This window comes from Wyeomyia smithii, chromosome 1, assembly GCF_029784165.1.
Source record: "Wyeomyia smithii strain HCP4-BCI-WySm-NY-G18 chromosome 1, ASM2978416v1, whole genome shotgun sequence".
Classification (NCBI taxonomy): domain Eukaryota; kingdom Metazoa; phylum Arthropoda; class Insecta; order Diptera; family Culicidae; genus Wyeomyia; species Wyeomyia smithii.
Genome location: NC_073694.1, coordinates 48,258,302 through 48,275,409, shown reverse-complemented (window position 1 = coordinate 48,275,409; position 17,108 = coordinate 48,258,302). Strand labels below are relative to the sequence as shown.

The 17,108-nt window shown below is 37.7% G+C and overlaps 1 protein-coding gene across 6 annotated transcripts in view; it reads right to left on the bottom strand.

Annotated features, from left to right (window-relative positions):
• LOC129718644 (fasciclin-1) overlaps window positions 1–17,108 on the bottom strand; it is a 432,194-nt gene that overhangs the window by 82,307 nt on the left and 332,779 nt on the right. For all 6 annotated transcript variants that reach the window (XM_055669620.1, XM_055669617.1, XM_055669618.1 and 3 more), the window contains exons 3-7: window positions 14,602–14,786; window positions 6,197–6,330; window positions 6,028–6,124; window positions 5,783–5,960; window positions 5,544–5,704 (exon numbers count right to left, since the gene is read on the bottom strand). In XM_055669620.1, coding sequence (XP_055525595.1) covers window positions 5,544–5,704; window positions 5,783–5,960; window positions 6,028–6,124; window positions 6,197–6,330; window positions 14,602–14,786 — 755 coding nt within the window. The remainder of the gene's footprint in view (window positions 1–5,543; window positions 5,705–5,782; window positions 5,961–6,027; window positions 6,125–6,196; window positions 6,331–14,601; window positions 14,787–17,108) is intronic.

Below are 17,108 nucleotides of genomic sequence, written 5' to 3'. Positions count from 1 at the left end.
TAGAGAAAATCCAAACTTTTTTCTTAGTTTCATATTTGCTACGTAGCTTGGCTTGATCCCTCACCCTCCTCCTCGTCACATTTCGTCACAAAACTGCAACCCCTTCAAATGCTAGGTCATTCATGAATATTCCCCCTTCAAAAATTGGTTTGTACTTTTGCAGAGAATGTGTCAATTGTACATAGAATGTCAAATATACTGTGGGCCCTGATGATGGTCTTATAAAAGGACCGAAACGTTGGTGATGAGTAGATTGAAATCAACGCAATTAATTAGACTGCAAGCCGCAACATCAATCCCTTGTAAAATTCACCAAATTAAATTGTAAGATCGTCGACCGGAGGTGCGCGAATTAGTAAATTTAGTAACCATTTCGAAAAAGTTTGTGCATTAAGAAATTATCTTCATTGGTAAATTCATGGTATCGGTTTTCTGGGCTGGTCGTGGGTGAATTTTTATTTATTATTTTCAATACGAAAGAAGCAGAAGGGTGGTATCGGAGACGCGATCGCAATAGTTGACGTAGGACTACGATAGTTCAAAATTTACTATTGGGACTTAAATTGAGCACGTTTGGGTTATTTATGGTTATTATCACCATAGTTTAGAAGGCGCTTGAGTTAATGCATCTCAATCAAGTAAATCAGATCAGCAAGAAGAACTTGAATATCAACCAATATAAAACAGCGCAAAGTTCATATGAGCACCCTCAGGAAATCGAAATTCTAATCCAAGTGTTCATAAATCGGTGTGTGGCCAAAATCTGCAATGTGGATATAAGATAAACATTGCATTTTCGGTTTAAATCTAATTCAAATGCCGTCAAATGTCTGTTTTTTCTATGAACAATGAAAAAAAAACACTATTCGCTCAGTAGTGAATAAACTGGCAAAGAAGGACATCAAGCGAAGCAAATATTTGCCTAATTTTTCGTTGACTGAATAAGACAGCAAATATTTTTGACATTATATTACACGACAAGCAAATATTGACCGTCATTTCAAGCAAATATTTGCGTCGTATGATTCCCACTTCAAAGCTGCTATACACATTGACGACGTAAACATATTGAATCTTGCAAAATTTTTCGAGGAACTCGTGAATCCCGGGATCCCGGGAATCAATATTTCTGTTCCCGGGATCCGGGAATCCCGGGAAAGGTTATTCCCGAGAAATTGTTCCCGGGATTGCAAACCCTAGTGATAATGTAGTTTTACAAAGTGCACGAAATTGAAGTGTCGGGTCTTTTCTTCGAAAAGTCGAAAACTCTGCTCTGTTTGGCATTTTCTAACGATTTGTTCTTCCACGATTCGATAACAAATAATAATCGAACATTTTTGGAGTGCCGATAAATGGTAACATCTATTTTTGAGAAGTTTTCGTTTTTTTGTGACGTTATGAGCGTTGCATATTTTAGAAGGTGGGTATTCTCGCTCCGTTGCACAGTGGTTTAGAATGCGTAAAACGTGATCGTCGAAAAAGCCATTAAAATGCTATAGTGTTTTTGTTTTGTTTTTGTAGGTCTTAAGGAACATCTTTTGATGTAAATGAATTATTGAAAAATTCACCTAGAACTAAAATAAAAATTTTATTTTTTCAATCACTCGTCAAATCAAAATGAAGTCTTTAGGGAAGTAGTAGACAATCTTATGTAGCAGAACTTTGCTGGAGACTTTGGTTCTATCTCTTGAAAATTGGTTTGGTTCTATCTCTTGTAAATCGACTAAATACAGGTAGTTTTCTACACAGACATTCCTAAAATTTTTAAAAATCAAAAAATACCAATATCTTTTTCTGAAGTTATTTTAGATGCCTGCTATGTTTTAGACATTTTTTCATATTTGAAAAATACTTTATTCTACCGGACATACCATGGGTGAATTTTCAACTTTTTCGTAGAGTTCGCTCTCGTAACATTTACACGAAAAACTCCCTAGATATTTATACGAACTCAAAAAAAAATTCTCACATAATCATTATTAATGGTCAATGTGAAATAAAACTCACTTTGGAATGATTGTTGTCAGTCAGAAATCTAAAAAAGTCTCTAACTGTTTATAGCAAACGAGCTAGACCGAGGTTGAATGAGAAAACCTAATGTGTGAAATGACTGTTTTTGACGTGTAACCACTGAATGGTACTGATATTTTCAACACAGGTCGATTTTTTTCCTTTGAATATAATAATTATAAGATTTTTTAGATTGTAACGTCACTCATGGTTGTCCCACAGTTAAAAGATTAGAAACATTTACCCATTTCAAACAATTTATTTTCAGTTATATGAAAGGTGTGACGTAAACTAATTAAGACGTATGAAGTATGTTATCAGACATAGACGGATATTATATGGGTAGAAAAAAGATTTTGTGAGGTTACAACGCAAACTTAACCCGGTTGCAACTTAGGTTGTATTCAACCCAGCTGAGATCTTTTAAAGAAAATGAAATATTAGTTTGATTAAATGTAAGGGGTTCCCATGAAGTCAAAAACTGTACGTTTTTCGTGACGACATAACGCTACAATACCCTCGTTTTTACATTGACATAAAATCAACAATTACATCAAAACCCTTCAGGCATTGAATGAAGCATTTATTTAATAGTCATATAACCTCTGATCATCAGGAAGCATTTGAAAAATATGCATCAAATAATGCTTGTTTTTTGTTTATTTTATTGAATTTTGCAATAAGTTTTTATAGTTTATTGAACACTATTAACTTGACTGTTACGTTTCTGGAAGGTTCAAATAGTATATGTATATGTAAGTTAGAAATAAACATTTACATTAAAGAACATCCATAAATGACGTAGCTTTTTTGACCCCCCCCCCCAACTCCCCCATCGTAGCATGTCGTCACAAAGTCAGGACCCTCCTCTATATAATTACGTAGCTTTATAACAACGCCCCCCTCACCCCAAATGCAAATTTTATCATCAAAATATACCTTGTGTCATTGAAGAAAGTAATAAAAATGTCCCTGAACAGACAAAACATTGATAAAAAAGAACAACTAGAGAAAATCCAAACTTTTTTCTTAGTTTCATATTTGCTACGTAGCTTGGCTTGATCCCTCACCCTCCTCCTCGTCACATTTCGTCACAAAACTGCAACCCCTTCAAATGCTAGGTCATTCATGAATATTCCCCCTTCAAAAATTGGTTTGTACTTTTGCAGAGAATGTGTCAATTGTACATAGAATGTCAAATATACTGTGGGCCCTGATGATGGTCTTATAAAAGGACCGAAACGTTGGTGATGAGTAGATTGAAATCAACGCAATTAATTAGACTGCAAGCCGCAACATCAATCCCTTGTAAAATTCACCAAATTAAATTGTAAGATCGTCGACCGGAGGTGCGCGAATTAGTAAATTTAGTAACCATTTCGAAAAAGTTTGTGCATTAAGAAATTATCTTCATTGGTAAATTCATGGTATCGGTTTTCTGGGCTGGTCGTGGGTGAATTTTTATTTATTATTTTCAATACGAAAGAAGCAGAAGGGTGGTATCGGAGACGCGATCGCAATAGTTGACGTAGGACTACGATAGTTCAAAATTTACTATTGGGACTTAAATTGAGCACGTTTGGGTTATTTATGGTTATTATCACCATAGTTTAGAAGGCGCTTGAGTTAATGCATCTCAATCAAGTAAATCAGATCAGCAAGAAGAACTTGAATATCAACCAATATAAAACAGCGCAAAGTTCATATGAGCACCCTCAGGAAATCGAAATTCTAATCCAAGTGTTCATAAATCGGTGTGTGGCCAAAATCTGCAATGTGGATATAAGATAAACATTGCATTTTCGGTTTAAATCTAATTCAAATGCCGTCAAATGTCTGAAACCTACTTTGCACGGCCACTAAAACAAAATAGGCGATTGATTTTCGCACATTCTCAGTTAAACAGCGCTCAGTCGAAATGGTGCAAAAGGAAAACGAACATGCGATTTGTTGAATTTACACGCTATTCAACTCAACTTTTCTCTAGTTTACTATTAAAAAAATTATCTCACAAGCTTGAGGGAAACTGCATCTGTGAATTAAGACATTGGAGCTCAAAATCCGTTCAGTGAAAGTTACGATGAATGCATTCAAAAAAGACACTTGGCACGTACACTATACCATCCTGTTCGCTGCTCTATAGAAGGGAGCTGTGATTTGTTGAATATTTCGAAACGAAACTTCTCACTAGCTTATTATCGCAAAGATATGTTAATAATTATACCACAAGTTTGTAACAACTTTCACCTCTCGATCAAAACATTCCTACCTCAACAAAACTCAACTAATTGAACCATTTTATAGATGAAGCTGAAAACATGCAAGTGCATTTAGCGAACAGAACTGTTTTTTATCAATACAATGTACCAAGGCAGAATCAATGAATCACGGTTCAAATTCCTCCTTATGCCTCATCAGATTATCAGATTTAACCCCCTAGGATTATTTTCTATTTTCCACCATGACAAGCTGGCTCGGCGATAAAAAATCGTCCACCGATAAGAAGGAGGAGTCCGCAGTTTATAGCAGTTCCGAGAAGCTGTTAAGCCATCGAACATCGCTGAAAAAGTTTATCCAGCTAAAAGAAGATTATGTTGCAAAATAAATGTAAATCTTTCTAAATTTTCGGTGATAAAAAACTCCTGGGACTACCCTCGAATACATCATGGTTGATTGCAGTTATTTTTAAATATCAGAACCCTCAATTAGATTTCGAACCCACAAATTAACCATTGCGTAAGTTATTGAAACCAGAAACCAAAAAAAGAATGACACAACCGTTAGTCGGGCCAACTTTCGCTGCACCATTTTATTAATCTGCTAAGAACCAATAAAGAGAACTTTCGACCGTGGCTAAACGAACTAACTTTGCGTAGTTTGTAAATTGATTGCACAGTGCGGCGGAGGATGCGCTGACTTTCGAGGGTATCATCATCATCATCGGCATCAAGTTCTGGTGGCTGGTTCGAACCACCGGAGATGGGACAAAAGGGGGTAATTAAAAGTTTCGATACTGAAACCGGTGGATGTTGTTTATGGTGATGCTGACAGAGCGCATACACACAGACAGGGCAGCAGGGCAGGCATTGTGCTTGCGGTACAGATAGCTGGTTACGGTTAGCATAGTGTGATATATACGTCGATGTGCAAATATTCTACCATACTTCCGGGCAAGAAGCGTGCAAATCTTCTCTATATAGTGCTGTGAAAATTTATTATGTTATCCTATGAAACTTGTTTGTTTCTAGTACACACACGCACACTGTATGCTATTAATTGTTTGCTAGTGATAAAACTTTTCTGGAGTGATGTCACTCGTGGGTACAGATGTATAAGCACAACTTTCACACATTCTACCAAGGCGATTGCATTTTGTTAGAACTAAAGCATTCTCTTATCGAAGAGAAGTTTCAAATTATTGCGCAGTGCGCTCGTTATTGTTTAAATAAACAAAAAAGTTTTGTTATCAATACGATAAGGCAAATAACAAACGCAAAAGGACAATCTCATGCTTAGGAACAAAGGTCACCTACCTCCAGGAACTGCAATACGGTGGTGTCAACCACCATCAGCGGGCGATGTATGAGGTGCACCACCCCATTGCGGACGGGAATGTTTGCTTTGACGATTTCGGCTAGAACGGCACCGGACGCATGCCGCGAATCACCAATTACCGTGTTTGAGCGCACGTAAACTGTGTTTATGAGTATCATTAAAAAAATTAATTAAATGCATGAGAATTTCCCCTGGCTGCTAGACAACGTTTTCCTACCTTTTGCGTTCTTTCCTTCGCCCTGCTTGAAAAAGGTGACCGTCACTTTGAGGTTGTCTTCGAATGCCAGCGTCTCCTGCGGGTCGTCCAGCGGTGCCGGTGCCGTGAAAATGACATGATTCGGTATCACGTGACCATCGATCACTTTGCGATCAATCATGTCTGGCCGTGGTGGAGGCTGTGCAGGACGAAATTTCAAACCATTTATTGATACTGTCACTCTCAAATTCCGGACAGGATTGTACCTTGAAACCTTCCTCAACCGGAATCAGGAAAGTGTGGCCGCCAACTGCCTTGTAAATGTCTTCCTTTCTCATCATGATGATCTTCTGACGGAACGAGCTGGAAGGGCAACAAAACAGACGCGAAATGAAAAATTACCATCGATTGACCGTTAAGTCTCGAAGGACCCACCGAATTCGATGCTGATTTATGTCCAGGTTCTCGGCATGCTGGATGAACTGGAAGGCATCCGGGTTGTACAGCTCGAATGAAGTGGATGGATTGACTGTCAGTGGTGTTAATACGTCATCAATAATGTGCAACACCTGAAACGACGATTGAGTTATTGAGTAAGCTTACGTAACAATAACGCTGAAAATCGTTTCCAAGGTTTTTGTGCGGTCGTTTTCTAATAATCTTTATTGGGAATCTTTTTGCACTTGCCCGAGCGCCGGAATCGTAATTGCGTTTCGGTGAAAAATAGGAAAACGGCAAAAATGGGCAACAAACAACCGCGCACCATTTCCGTCTCTCATTCGGACCATGAAATCAACATTTACAACCTGTCAGTATCTAGCAGGTGCTCGTGTTTGACTTTCACAGCGGAGTGCTGGATTGGTTTATGATGGGCACTTTTCTGTTTTCTCTTTTACTTTACCTCCACCGGTTTGCCTTCTACAGCGAGGAAATGTTATAATTTCGCTTCGAAAGCGAATTTTTGAAACAAAGCAGCTCAGTTTTGATAACTGAGTTGTGCCAGTTGTGTGTGAGTATGACCTTTAAAGTTAGTTCAAACCAAATACATTTTCATAACAACGACTGAGAGAGTTTTTATTAAGTAGACATTATTTTGAATTTCAGTTTGGTGACCTGGTGAGCACACATTGACCGATTAGGTGAACGAAAAGGCAATTATTCTCCTTCCCCGAAAGCTATTTTATTTTTGACTTGCTCGAGCTGACTGATGGGAAATTGTCATTCAACAGCCGCAGCTGAGTTCAGTCAAATAATTCTAAGGTCGATTCCCGGCCCATCAACGCTGATAGGACCCCTTAAGTGGTTTAAAAGTTTGCTAGTTAGAAATACATGCAGCTGTTGCTTCATCCCTCGCAGAACGAGCAAGAATCACATCTGTTAGAAATGCAATTGCTTCACCTTATTGTAAGGAGTCATGGCGTGAAATGAAGCACAACTGCAAATTGTTAGCAGTGTTTTAGACAGGTTATAATTACTATTTCCTATTCTCTACTAAATTACCACAGAAATATGCTATTCAAATAAAAGCAAAAAAATCTCAAGCAATGCACATTTCACACAGTTTTCCTCTAACTTCCTGAGAACGAATAAATGTATATATGGATGTTGATGCTCCCGTTCGGGGAGGAGAGAAAAAAAATCCATTCAACTTTTTAAACAGATTGAAGCTGTAAGTCCGTTGAAAAAAGCTTGTGAAAGTAAGTTCTACTTCTCTGCCTGCTTCCCGGCAGGTTCTGGTTCTGCCGATGCGCTTAAAAAACACGAAAAGTTTTTTTTTGTGAGTTCGTTACATAGGAAAGGATAAGTCAGCAATATATTGCTGACGGAACGAAGAGTTTCAAGTGGTACAATTTGTGATACTGTTGGACTGTTTAATTGATTGCTTGTTTGTATTTTAGGCACCACATAAGTGCTCGCAAATGGCTTTGAAACGTGCCTAGCCTCCAAATTTTAGAGTTGGTCTGAGAGTTTATTCTGCGTTAAACGCTTAGATGATTTGAGTTTTTATCATGTGAGACAGATGCTGTACAGCTAATGAGAGGAACATAAGCTGACTGATAAATGTTGTTTATCGTTAGACATCATTTGATGAAATAATTACTTTTTGTCGACTTCAGGAGTATTTAATCTAATTCGATTTTATGTTACGCATTTCGTTCCACGTGATTTTATTTATAGTTATTATTTTTGAATAGCTCTGAACAATATTCAGCAGCCTTTGATAACTATTTAACAAATACATTTGAAACATATTCGAGATTTTTTTTAAAATTACAAACGTGTTTTTTATTTCGTAATTTTATGTTTTTGGTGCTGTATAATGATGTTTACCAGCCACTAAACCGACCGTCTTTAGATTGTGTATGCATCTTAGCTTTTGGTTAGATAAGTAATGGCTCAGTCTGGAATTCTGCCTCAACGTGATGTTTTAAACCTTTGAACACGCTGGCTTTCACAAGATGGAATGAGTAGCAGTTTAGAAGTTTATCGTTTGCGTCTCGACTGGACGGGTACGAACATTTTGCTCAGTTTTACACCCTTGTTTTATTATTTTTCTAGCTTTTGAACAAATATTGAAACACATTTTAATATGTTGAAATCTTGTCGGTCAGCATGGCAAATAAATTTTGATTGCGATTGTTTTGGCATTTTGTTAATCAACTTAGTACTGTGTCTTGTTCGATATGCATATTTTTTTTTAGCTATAATACTAAATCGGATTCCCAGTGGAGTTCTGCTCCTTTTAAGGGATCCTTATGTAATGAGTTAACTTACCACGGTGACGCAACCCTTCCTTTCCGTCGCAGTCGTGGAGATGCAAAGGTATACTCGGTCTCCGACAACAACAACTGCTACAACTTCTTCCTTACAACTTCTTCCTTACAACATCCTTTCTTACCCTAATGATCGTAAGGACGTGACCAGCGCCGTTATGGATCTATTCAAAGCGGAAGCTACTTTATTGCTGTACATTGAAGATTGTAAACTAATCCCAAGTTGCCATATACGTGGTTACCTGTGCAACTTCACTAGCTCAGGTCCATCACGGAGGAGCAACTTTCGTAGTTGCTACGACACTAAGCTCCCCGATAAGACATCAAGGATCTTTTTTCATGTAAATTTTCGTCATAAATCCCGCTTTGCAATGAAAATTTCAGTTTATGATCATATTTTTATATTTGTGTTTTGAACGCTTTTATCTAAAAATTATGGGAAAAAATAATTTTTCTGTGATGCTCAATGGGCTCTGTGAATCAAATAACTGAATACAATGCTGAACTGAACCATGCAAAATATTCAAACACAACCCCACAAAAATAAAAAAATATATGGAAAAATTTTGGAATCGAACAGATTTGAAAATAGTGCAAAAAATGGGTTTGTAGCTTAAAAGTCATTTTTTCATAAATCACGTTTGGGCAACCTGAAAACAAATTTTTAGATAGTCGAAATGTTCTACAGAAATGCTATGAATAACATTATCTTTCAATTTAGCGATGAGCATCTTGACTTTTTCAACATCGATTTTTTTTTGGGACCTAATGCACATAGAATTTTTCCTTATTACTTTCAAAGCAATAACTCAAAATGCCTCCTTTGGTAACAAATCTGTCACTTAAAAAGTAAGAAAGTTCTTTTCCAGTCAAGCAAGAACACAACACATACTCTCATGTATTTTGCACATGTTACGGAAGGACGACTATCTAATAATGGTCGTTACCACCACACGCAAAATTTTCACTTGTCGAAAATTCGACAAAAAGTCAAGCCACAAATTACATAACGTCAAAAATCCAGATATTAGAACCCCTCCCTCCCACCTTTGTAACGATTGATAACTTTCAATCTGACTCCCCCCCCCCTTAAATTACGTAAGGCGAAACCCACAAAATTTTTTGATTTTGAAGGAAAATCACAGTTACGTCACTGTTTCAACAACCGCCCCTCACTCCCCTCATTGCATTAGGTAATTTATGTACGACGCCTTACTAGTTTCTTCTATCTCTAATTCATCCGGTGTGTGTGTATTAGTTTGTTCGTTGTACTCAGACGGAGTAGAGAAAAAATATGACAAGAGCTGCCAAGCATCATTTTCCCCCGGCGTCATACAGTAGGCAAACGTTGATGATTTCAAAGACTTCATATGCGTCTTGAAATCTCATCACGAACTGTGAACTGCGTTAGAGAAAACCGCTAACATTTGCTTTCTTGCAAGCGGATGCTACATTGTTAAAAACACACACTCATCGCTTCACGAAGCTCATTTGGGCCTGTTTGAAGACACAAAACTCGTACCCATCTAGAACAACATTCGCATCTCCAGCTATTTGACTTCTAGTTAGACATTTGAGGCTGACCGGTAAGACGTCGTACACAAATTACGTAACGCATGAAGGGGGGGAGGGGGGTAGAGTCTGCGTTACTTATTGTTACGTATGGGGGAGGGGGAGTGTTAGAGACAGTCACGTAACTGTGATGTTTGCTCGAAATTAAAAATTTCGGAGGGGGATCAGGCTGTTCAGCGTTACTTAATTATAGGGGGGGGGGGTATTCATAACGAACGTTACTTATCGTTACGTAGGGGGGGGGGCTGAAATCTAGATTTTTAGCGTGACGTAATTTGTGTACGACGCCTAAGGTTCTAATTATGTATAAATAGAGGGGACAGAAATAAATAAAGAAGTCTCGATATCACACACACATTGCGGTTCTTGATTATATGTTCTTCATGCAGAAACACATTAAAGCGCGTAGCCGTCATATATTTTGTTTCTTTTTGTTTTTTACCTTTTGTATTTAATGCACGGTCATAAGACAAAAAAAGTAATAAAATGTTGGTCAAAACTAACAAAATCTTTCCCGTTTGTGTTGTGTGTACTAGTGCCATATAGAATTTTGCACTAGGCTCTTCATCAACCAAAAGCCCTTCAACTTCGAAAGAAGTTCACCTAATTAAGGTTTTTCTAGGAATCCGGAATCGCGAAACAAGTTGGGGTCAAAATACGAACAATTACGTGCACACTAGCGCCACGTGACGGTGAAATCCCGTACTGAACTATTAATCATCCACAAGCCCTTGACCTTCTGAACAAATTTGCTGAAGATCGCAACTTTCTAGGTCGTCGGAAACCTGGTGCCTATTCCAAGTGATACTAAACTTTTTGGGAGGGTGCAGAAATATTCAACCTGAATGTTGCGAATAACTATTTTCAACACCCTCTCCTTTTGCGTGAAAAATGTGAACAAGAAAAAAAAATCTTCTGTATAATTGAGCCCAAAATTATACATAATCGAGTCTATATACAGTCGAGTCCGACCCGTATTACAATTATGGGTCATTTCGTTAATGCATTTACTGATATTTTCAAATTTCATTTTAAATTTCAAATTTGAGTTAAAAAAAATACCACGGATAACCTTGTGAAAAGCACTGTCTTTCCGCGGCAGCAAATTTTGAACTAATTCGGCTCTCTTTGCTCGGTACACAGCCCGACAGCCCTTGATGACAGCGCACACATGCAATGCCACCAAACTGTTATTGTTCATTTCCTCATGCCTGATGGTTCTTCCAAGCTGTCGCTAATGACAGCCTTTACAGCGAGACATCCTTCGGCGCAAATCCGAGCGGGTTGTCAGGTGATTATAATTCACAAGAGTAAGACCGATGTTATAATGAAAGCGAGGCGGTGCGAAACACGTTTTTTCTCGCGTGGTGAATAATATCAACAATGTGAAAATATATGAAACGTTTTGCTTCGTATTCATTATGGCATCAATCTAAGAAAAAGGAGAAACGTAGGAGTGTGAGTCCAATATAATCGATTACAGCCGCTACCGATCAACAGGCCGTCAACAGCGCCGGCCAAACCAACAGGATATCCTCAAAATGAACAAACTAGGCTGTCATGTCCGAACGAACAACATGCATGCACAAAAAAGAGATGTTGCATGCAACACAAGACAGTTTCGTTACCTGTATAAGCTTTAGCTGTATGTGAGCTTTTATGAGAAGCTTATTTATGAGGCTGTTATATTAGAAAGACAGTCGATAGTACAGTGTGTCCGGATATTATCCGTACAACTAAATAGTGTTAAAATTAGCCTTTATTGCATCTTAAAAACCAACTTACATAGTATATTATATCATTATGTTTACAAGAAACAAGCGTTATTTGTTCATTTCAAAATGGCCACCCCGTGCTGAGATACACGCCTTTGAACGTTTCGGGAAGTTATCCACGATGGCCGCAAGTTCTTCTGAGTTATTTCCTCCCAAGCCTTTAGAAGAGATGATTTCAGATGTTCTATTGATATATATGGAGTGTTCTGCAGGCTCTTGACTCCAAGATGGACCAAACCGAATAGTCCATCGGGTTCGAATCCGGTGAGTTGGAGGGCCATTCTTCTTTCCTAAAAAAGCTCGGAATAAGGCGTTCACAAAGACTAATAGTCTTTTTTGCCCCATGAGCCGGTGCCCAGTCTTGCTGAGAAATCCAATCTTTCTTGCTGTGCTGCCCAGGGAGCAACTGAGTCAGTCAGTAGCTTCTGATACACTGTTTGGTTCCCTTTTACCCCTTTGTCGATAAAGATCAAAGGGGTTTTACCGGTGTGAGTTATTCCAGCCCAAACCATGACAGAAGCGATGATGACTCCTTGAAATACTTCCACGATTTTTGGAAGTAGCAGGAAGCAACTGCCGATCATTCTGGTGATTGTGATGCTGCTCGATAGTGAAAATTTTTTCATCGGTAAACAGCACTGATCGATTGCGGCCCTCTGCCAATTGGTTCAGAAGAACCTTAGCTTTTCTGAACCGGTTTGCTTTCATGGTGTCATTTAAATAGTGGTTTTTGAATAGTTTATATGACTGAAGCTTCAAATCATCATGGACGATGGCAGCAACGGATGTTTTCGAAATTTTTAATGATTTCGCCAACTTTCGGATGGATATTGTACATTTTCGCTTGATTCGTCGCCGGATTATCTCGAGCATTTTCGGAGTCCGAACGGTGCGTTTTTTTCCTCTTCCGGTGCGGTCATCTAGCGTTCCAAGCTCTTGGAATCGTTTTATTGCATCACTCACAGTGGATTTCGCCATATTCAGGGTCTTCGCAATCACTGACACATTTTTTCCTTGACGAAACAGTTCAACAACAGCTCCGCGCAACGCATTCGGCTTCATTTTGCAGGAATTTGAAATCACAACTATATCAAACTTACTGCGTATAAAGTCAATAGATCAAGATATTATACCATACAGGTATGGTTAGTTTAATCCGTTTGGTTGTGTAGAGGCATGCTGTCAAAGTATGTACGGATAATTTGCGGACACCCTGTATAGTGTCTAACCGCAGTACTTTTCCGAAGCCTGGCCACGGCTGAACCCCTGAACAATTCAGGTGACCCAAAATTGTATGTTTTTTTAACAATAAAATATTATTTTCAGTAATATCGAAGGCACTATACGAATAAAAGAAAGTGTTTTGGCTCTAGAAATTTTTCCTTAAATTTATAAATCAAAGTTCTTTTTGCTAATGATATACCTAACTTCAGGTGTTTTTTTAAGCCGACTGCCTAATGATGCGAACATATTTTCAAAGCCAAATAGTATGTTCGATCGGTATAATGTCTTCAGCAAAATTGTAGACAATATACTGAGGTCTCTTTCTTCTCCATTACTCGAAAGAGGTAAAATATAATCACATTTTTTGGTATAAATACTGGAGATTTTAAATATTGCATTTGAAATATATACCTTAATGTAATTTTGCCCTCCCAAAAATATAGAATGTAAAAAAAAGTTGAGAAAATACCTAATATTTTTCGACACAATTTTTCTTATTTATCCTTTTATGTGTAATTTTCGGCGAAAAAAAATCATAACATTGAAAAGTGGGATATTCAATTTATAATAAAATATTTGTGGTTTTTCCTAAACTTTTTTTTTTGTCTTACGGTGTACATTATCTCCTAATGCAGCGGTTCTCAACCTTTAATTGTTCGCGTACCCCTTGCTGCTATTTTTCATATCGATTTTACCCCCTGGCTTGGAATTTTTTCGCAGAGTGGGAGAGAGTAGTGGTACATCTTGTTTAGGTTTCAAATTGAACTATGGTTTGTTTGATTGCTACAGTCATGTTTTAAGAGCCAGATTGAAAAACAAATGAAGTATTTTAGAGAAAAATTGCTTTGCCCGCCATTACTCATTTTTCTTTCGCGTACCCTCTGAAGGCTTTCGAGTACCTCCAGGGATACGCGTACCCCAGGTTGAGAACCGCTGTCCTAATGGACACAATTACTGTCTACTAGCTTCGAAAATGTCAAAAATGTAAAAAGAGTCAAAATTATCAGAAATCTTTAAAACATTAACAAAATTTTTACGTTTTGCTTTTGAAGTTTCATGCAAATTACAGTCGAGTAGAAAACATCGTAACCTTGATTTGTTGCGTAGGAGAGTTCCAGCTAGTAGACTGAATAATAAATAACCATGTCATGTCTAAAGCTTGTCGGTATACCTTCAGGGGAACAATTTTGGGACATGTATAGTGGATGTGGCACGTTACTACTTACGAGCTACTAACGTCAGCGGAAATTTGAATTCACTAGTTGATTCGAAATGTCAAGAAGTCAACCCCTTTCTTATTTTTGTACCGTGTAACAACAAATCACATAGTATCATATCATACAATAAATTGTTAGTAATGAGATACAGTTTAATGTGTCTAATTCGAAAATGAATGTGAAGATTTAATTCGAAATAATGTACAATGCTGTAGACCTAATAGAATCATTAACCCTCCGTTCAGGACGAACCATGAAAAAAAATCTCAATATCATACCTGCTTTTTTCCATGCTGATTCGTCAGCTGTACGTTGGACCGGTTACGAATGATTTTGGCATTGTTCACGTAGATGTCCTCGGTGCCGTTCAGATGTTTCCTCCTGGTCACGTAGATCGGTGGGTTCCCGTCGTAGTCAGATGTTATCATTGAACCCAACTGCTCCAGCGGCGCTGCTACGGTTGCTGCACGAGAAGATAAGAAATAAAACGGAAATGGAGATTTTAATAAAATAAAAGTCGCTTAAAAGCGTACGATTGTCGAAATTGTTCGGTGCGCTAAAAGTGCGCCCCGGTTGTGGAAAATGTGAGCCCAGTGACCAATGTAGCTAGTGTGTTGGCGGAAAATCTTATAAGCTTCTATTTCACGATTTTTTTTCCCGTAGAACTTTCGGCATGACAGATGGAACGATATATACCATCCACGGTGACGGATTTTTGCTCGCTGAAGCGGATCCTTGAGATGGATGTCTGCTCGCTGCCAGGAAGGATAGAATTTTTTTCCTTCGGGTTGCTTTCGGCAGCATGTCGGCGGTGTTCTTAAAGAATGATATTACGCATGTCGGTGGGATTCAATCTGATTGCATTCCTGGTGAAGGTTTCACAATAAAATCGTCTTGAGGGAAGCGAACAAGTAAAACTTGTTAGTGTATTCATCATTGATATAAAACTTATCGATTGTCATACTCCAATCGAAACTTAACACAAATAATAGGCTTCAAAATTCGTAAAAATTAACTACGTCCAACGCATTTATATGCACAACACGAATTTTTCTGGGAGGCCATAAAAAATAATGGTTGCTACTGAGAACATCAGAATAATTTTCACCTCTGAAAACAGTACGTAATTGTCAAGCTTCACGCCACAGTCGTTTCGCATTGGTAGGAAATATTTGCGTGCCTTGTGCCTAACTACCATCGTCTTGAAGGCTACGCCTGTGCTATTGCCTAGTCTAACCAAAGATTAATGGTGATGATATAAGGCGGTAACAGTATATATTTAACACAACGAACTGGCATGCTAAATTTCCTGTGTATCGGCTTAAGCGTTGGACAGATCTCTGAACAAGTGCCAGTAAGTTGTCCAAGTTTGTTTCATGACATGCTTATACACGTGACAAAAGAGTCATATTGTTGTTTGAATTCATTGAAAATTGAGAAAATATTGTTTAACAGAATAACCAATTGAAACGAGCAAGATTAATAAAAAGTGATAAACGATAACGATAATTAATTTAAAAAATGTTTTATTGAGAAACGTTTTCCGAGCGAGTAAAATTGAAATTTTTGATTTATTCTAATGCAAAATATATCATGGAGAAAAACTGTCTGTTCCACATTCTAGTAGAAAAACATTAAAATATAAAAAATCATACGTTCCCTTTCTAGAACTAATGGAGGCGCCATATGCCAGTTTTAAAATTCACCCAATGAAAAAACGGAACTATTATGTTTCATAACTCAAGAAAATTTTTCCGATATAGAAAAAATATATTCCCAGATGTAAGTTTATGTTATAATATCCAGTTCAGGCAATTTAAACAGTAAATAACAAATCCATAAATTTAGGTGAGCAGAAGTTAGCATCAGCTTCATTCGTCGGATAGATCGGATGAAAAATAAAACATCTCTATTAGCTTTCGGATCATGGAAGTGCCATCGACAGTTTAGAATCTTTCCGGACTGAAATTATTGCCTCCATTTCTGTGCACCAACCGAGTAAACATAAAAGTTCGCATAACGTGCAAAAATTTATGTTTATAGGAATTCGAACTGATCATAACACTTGGAGAGCATCATAAAATAAATGTGTGAATGGAATCGTTTTTGATAGTTAAAATGTTATTACTCTTGCAATATTTCTGTTGTAAAGCATACCCTTGTGATCGAAATCGATTCAACAAAACTCGACCCTGACTTAACCCTAACAAACAACACAAACAAAAATTTAGTCATGATGACTCTCACCGTAGGATTTTATCGTTCGCACCAAGGGAGTGCCTTACCCTTGTTGTTTACAAAGTCCACAACTTAGGGGTTACATTCAACCGTGCGCTTCCACTAATGTGCTACATGTGTAAAGCTCAATTAATGACAGAGCTTAAAACTATTCCCACTTGTGGGACGCTATAAGCGACCCAAATCGCACTTTTCTTGTGTTGCTACCCAAGCATCGTTCCTCTATACAGAACTATAATTCCATTTGAAAATTAAATTAAATTATTCATTCAATAGTGTGGGATTAAAGTCCCCCAAGCGTTTAATTTAAATTTTTGTTCTTAAATAAACTAGAACCATAGAAAAAAAACCGCTTGGTCAAAGTTTATTGTATCGTATAACTAATTGAATAACCATGAAGCAAAATCTCGGAAAATGAAAATCGATCCAGTGCGCGCGACGAGATTATCGCTGTGTCGCGGGAAGGAAAAAAAGCGCCATCGATAAAAAAAAAAAAACAAGATGAACTATCACACCGTGAGTTGGCAGTCGTGAATCAGCTCCAATT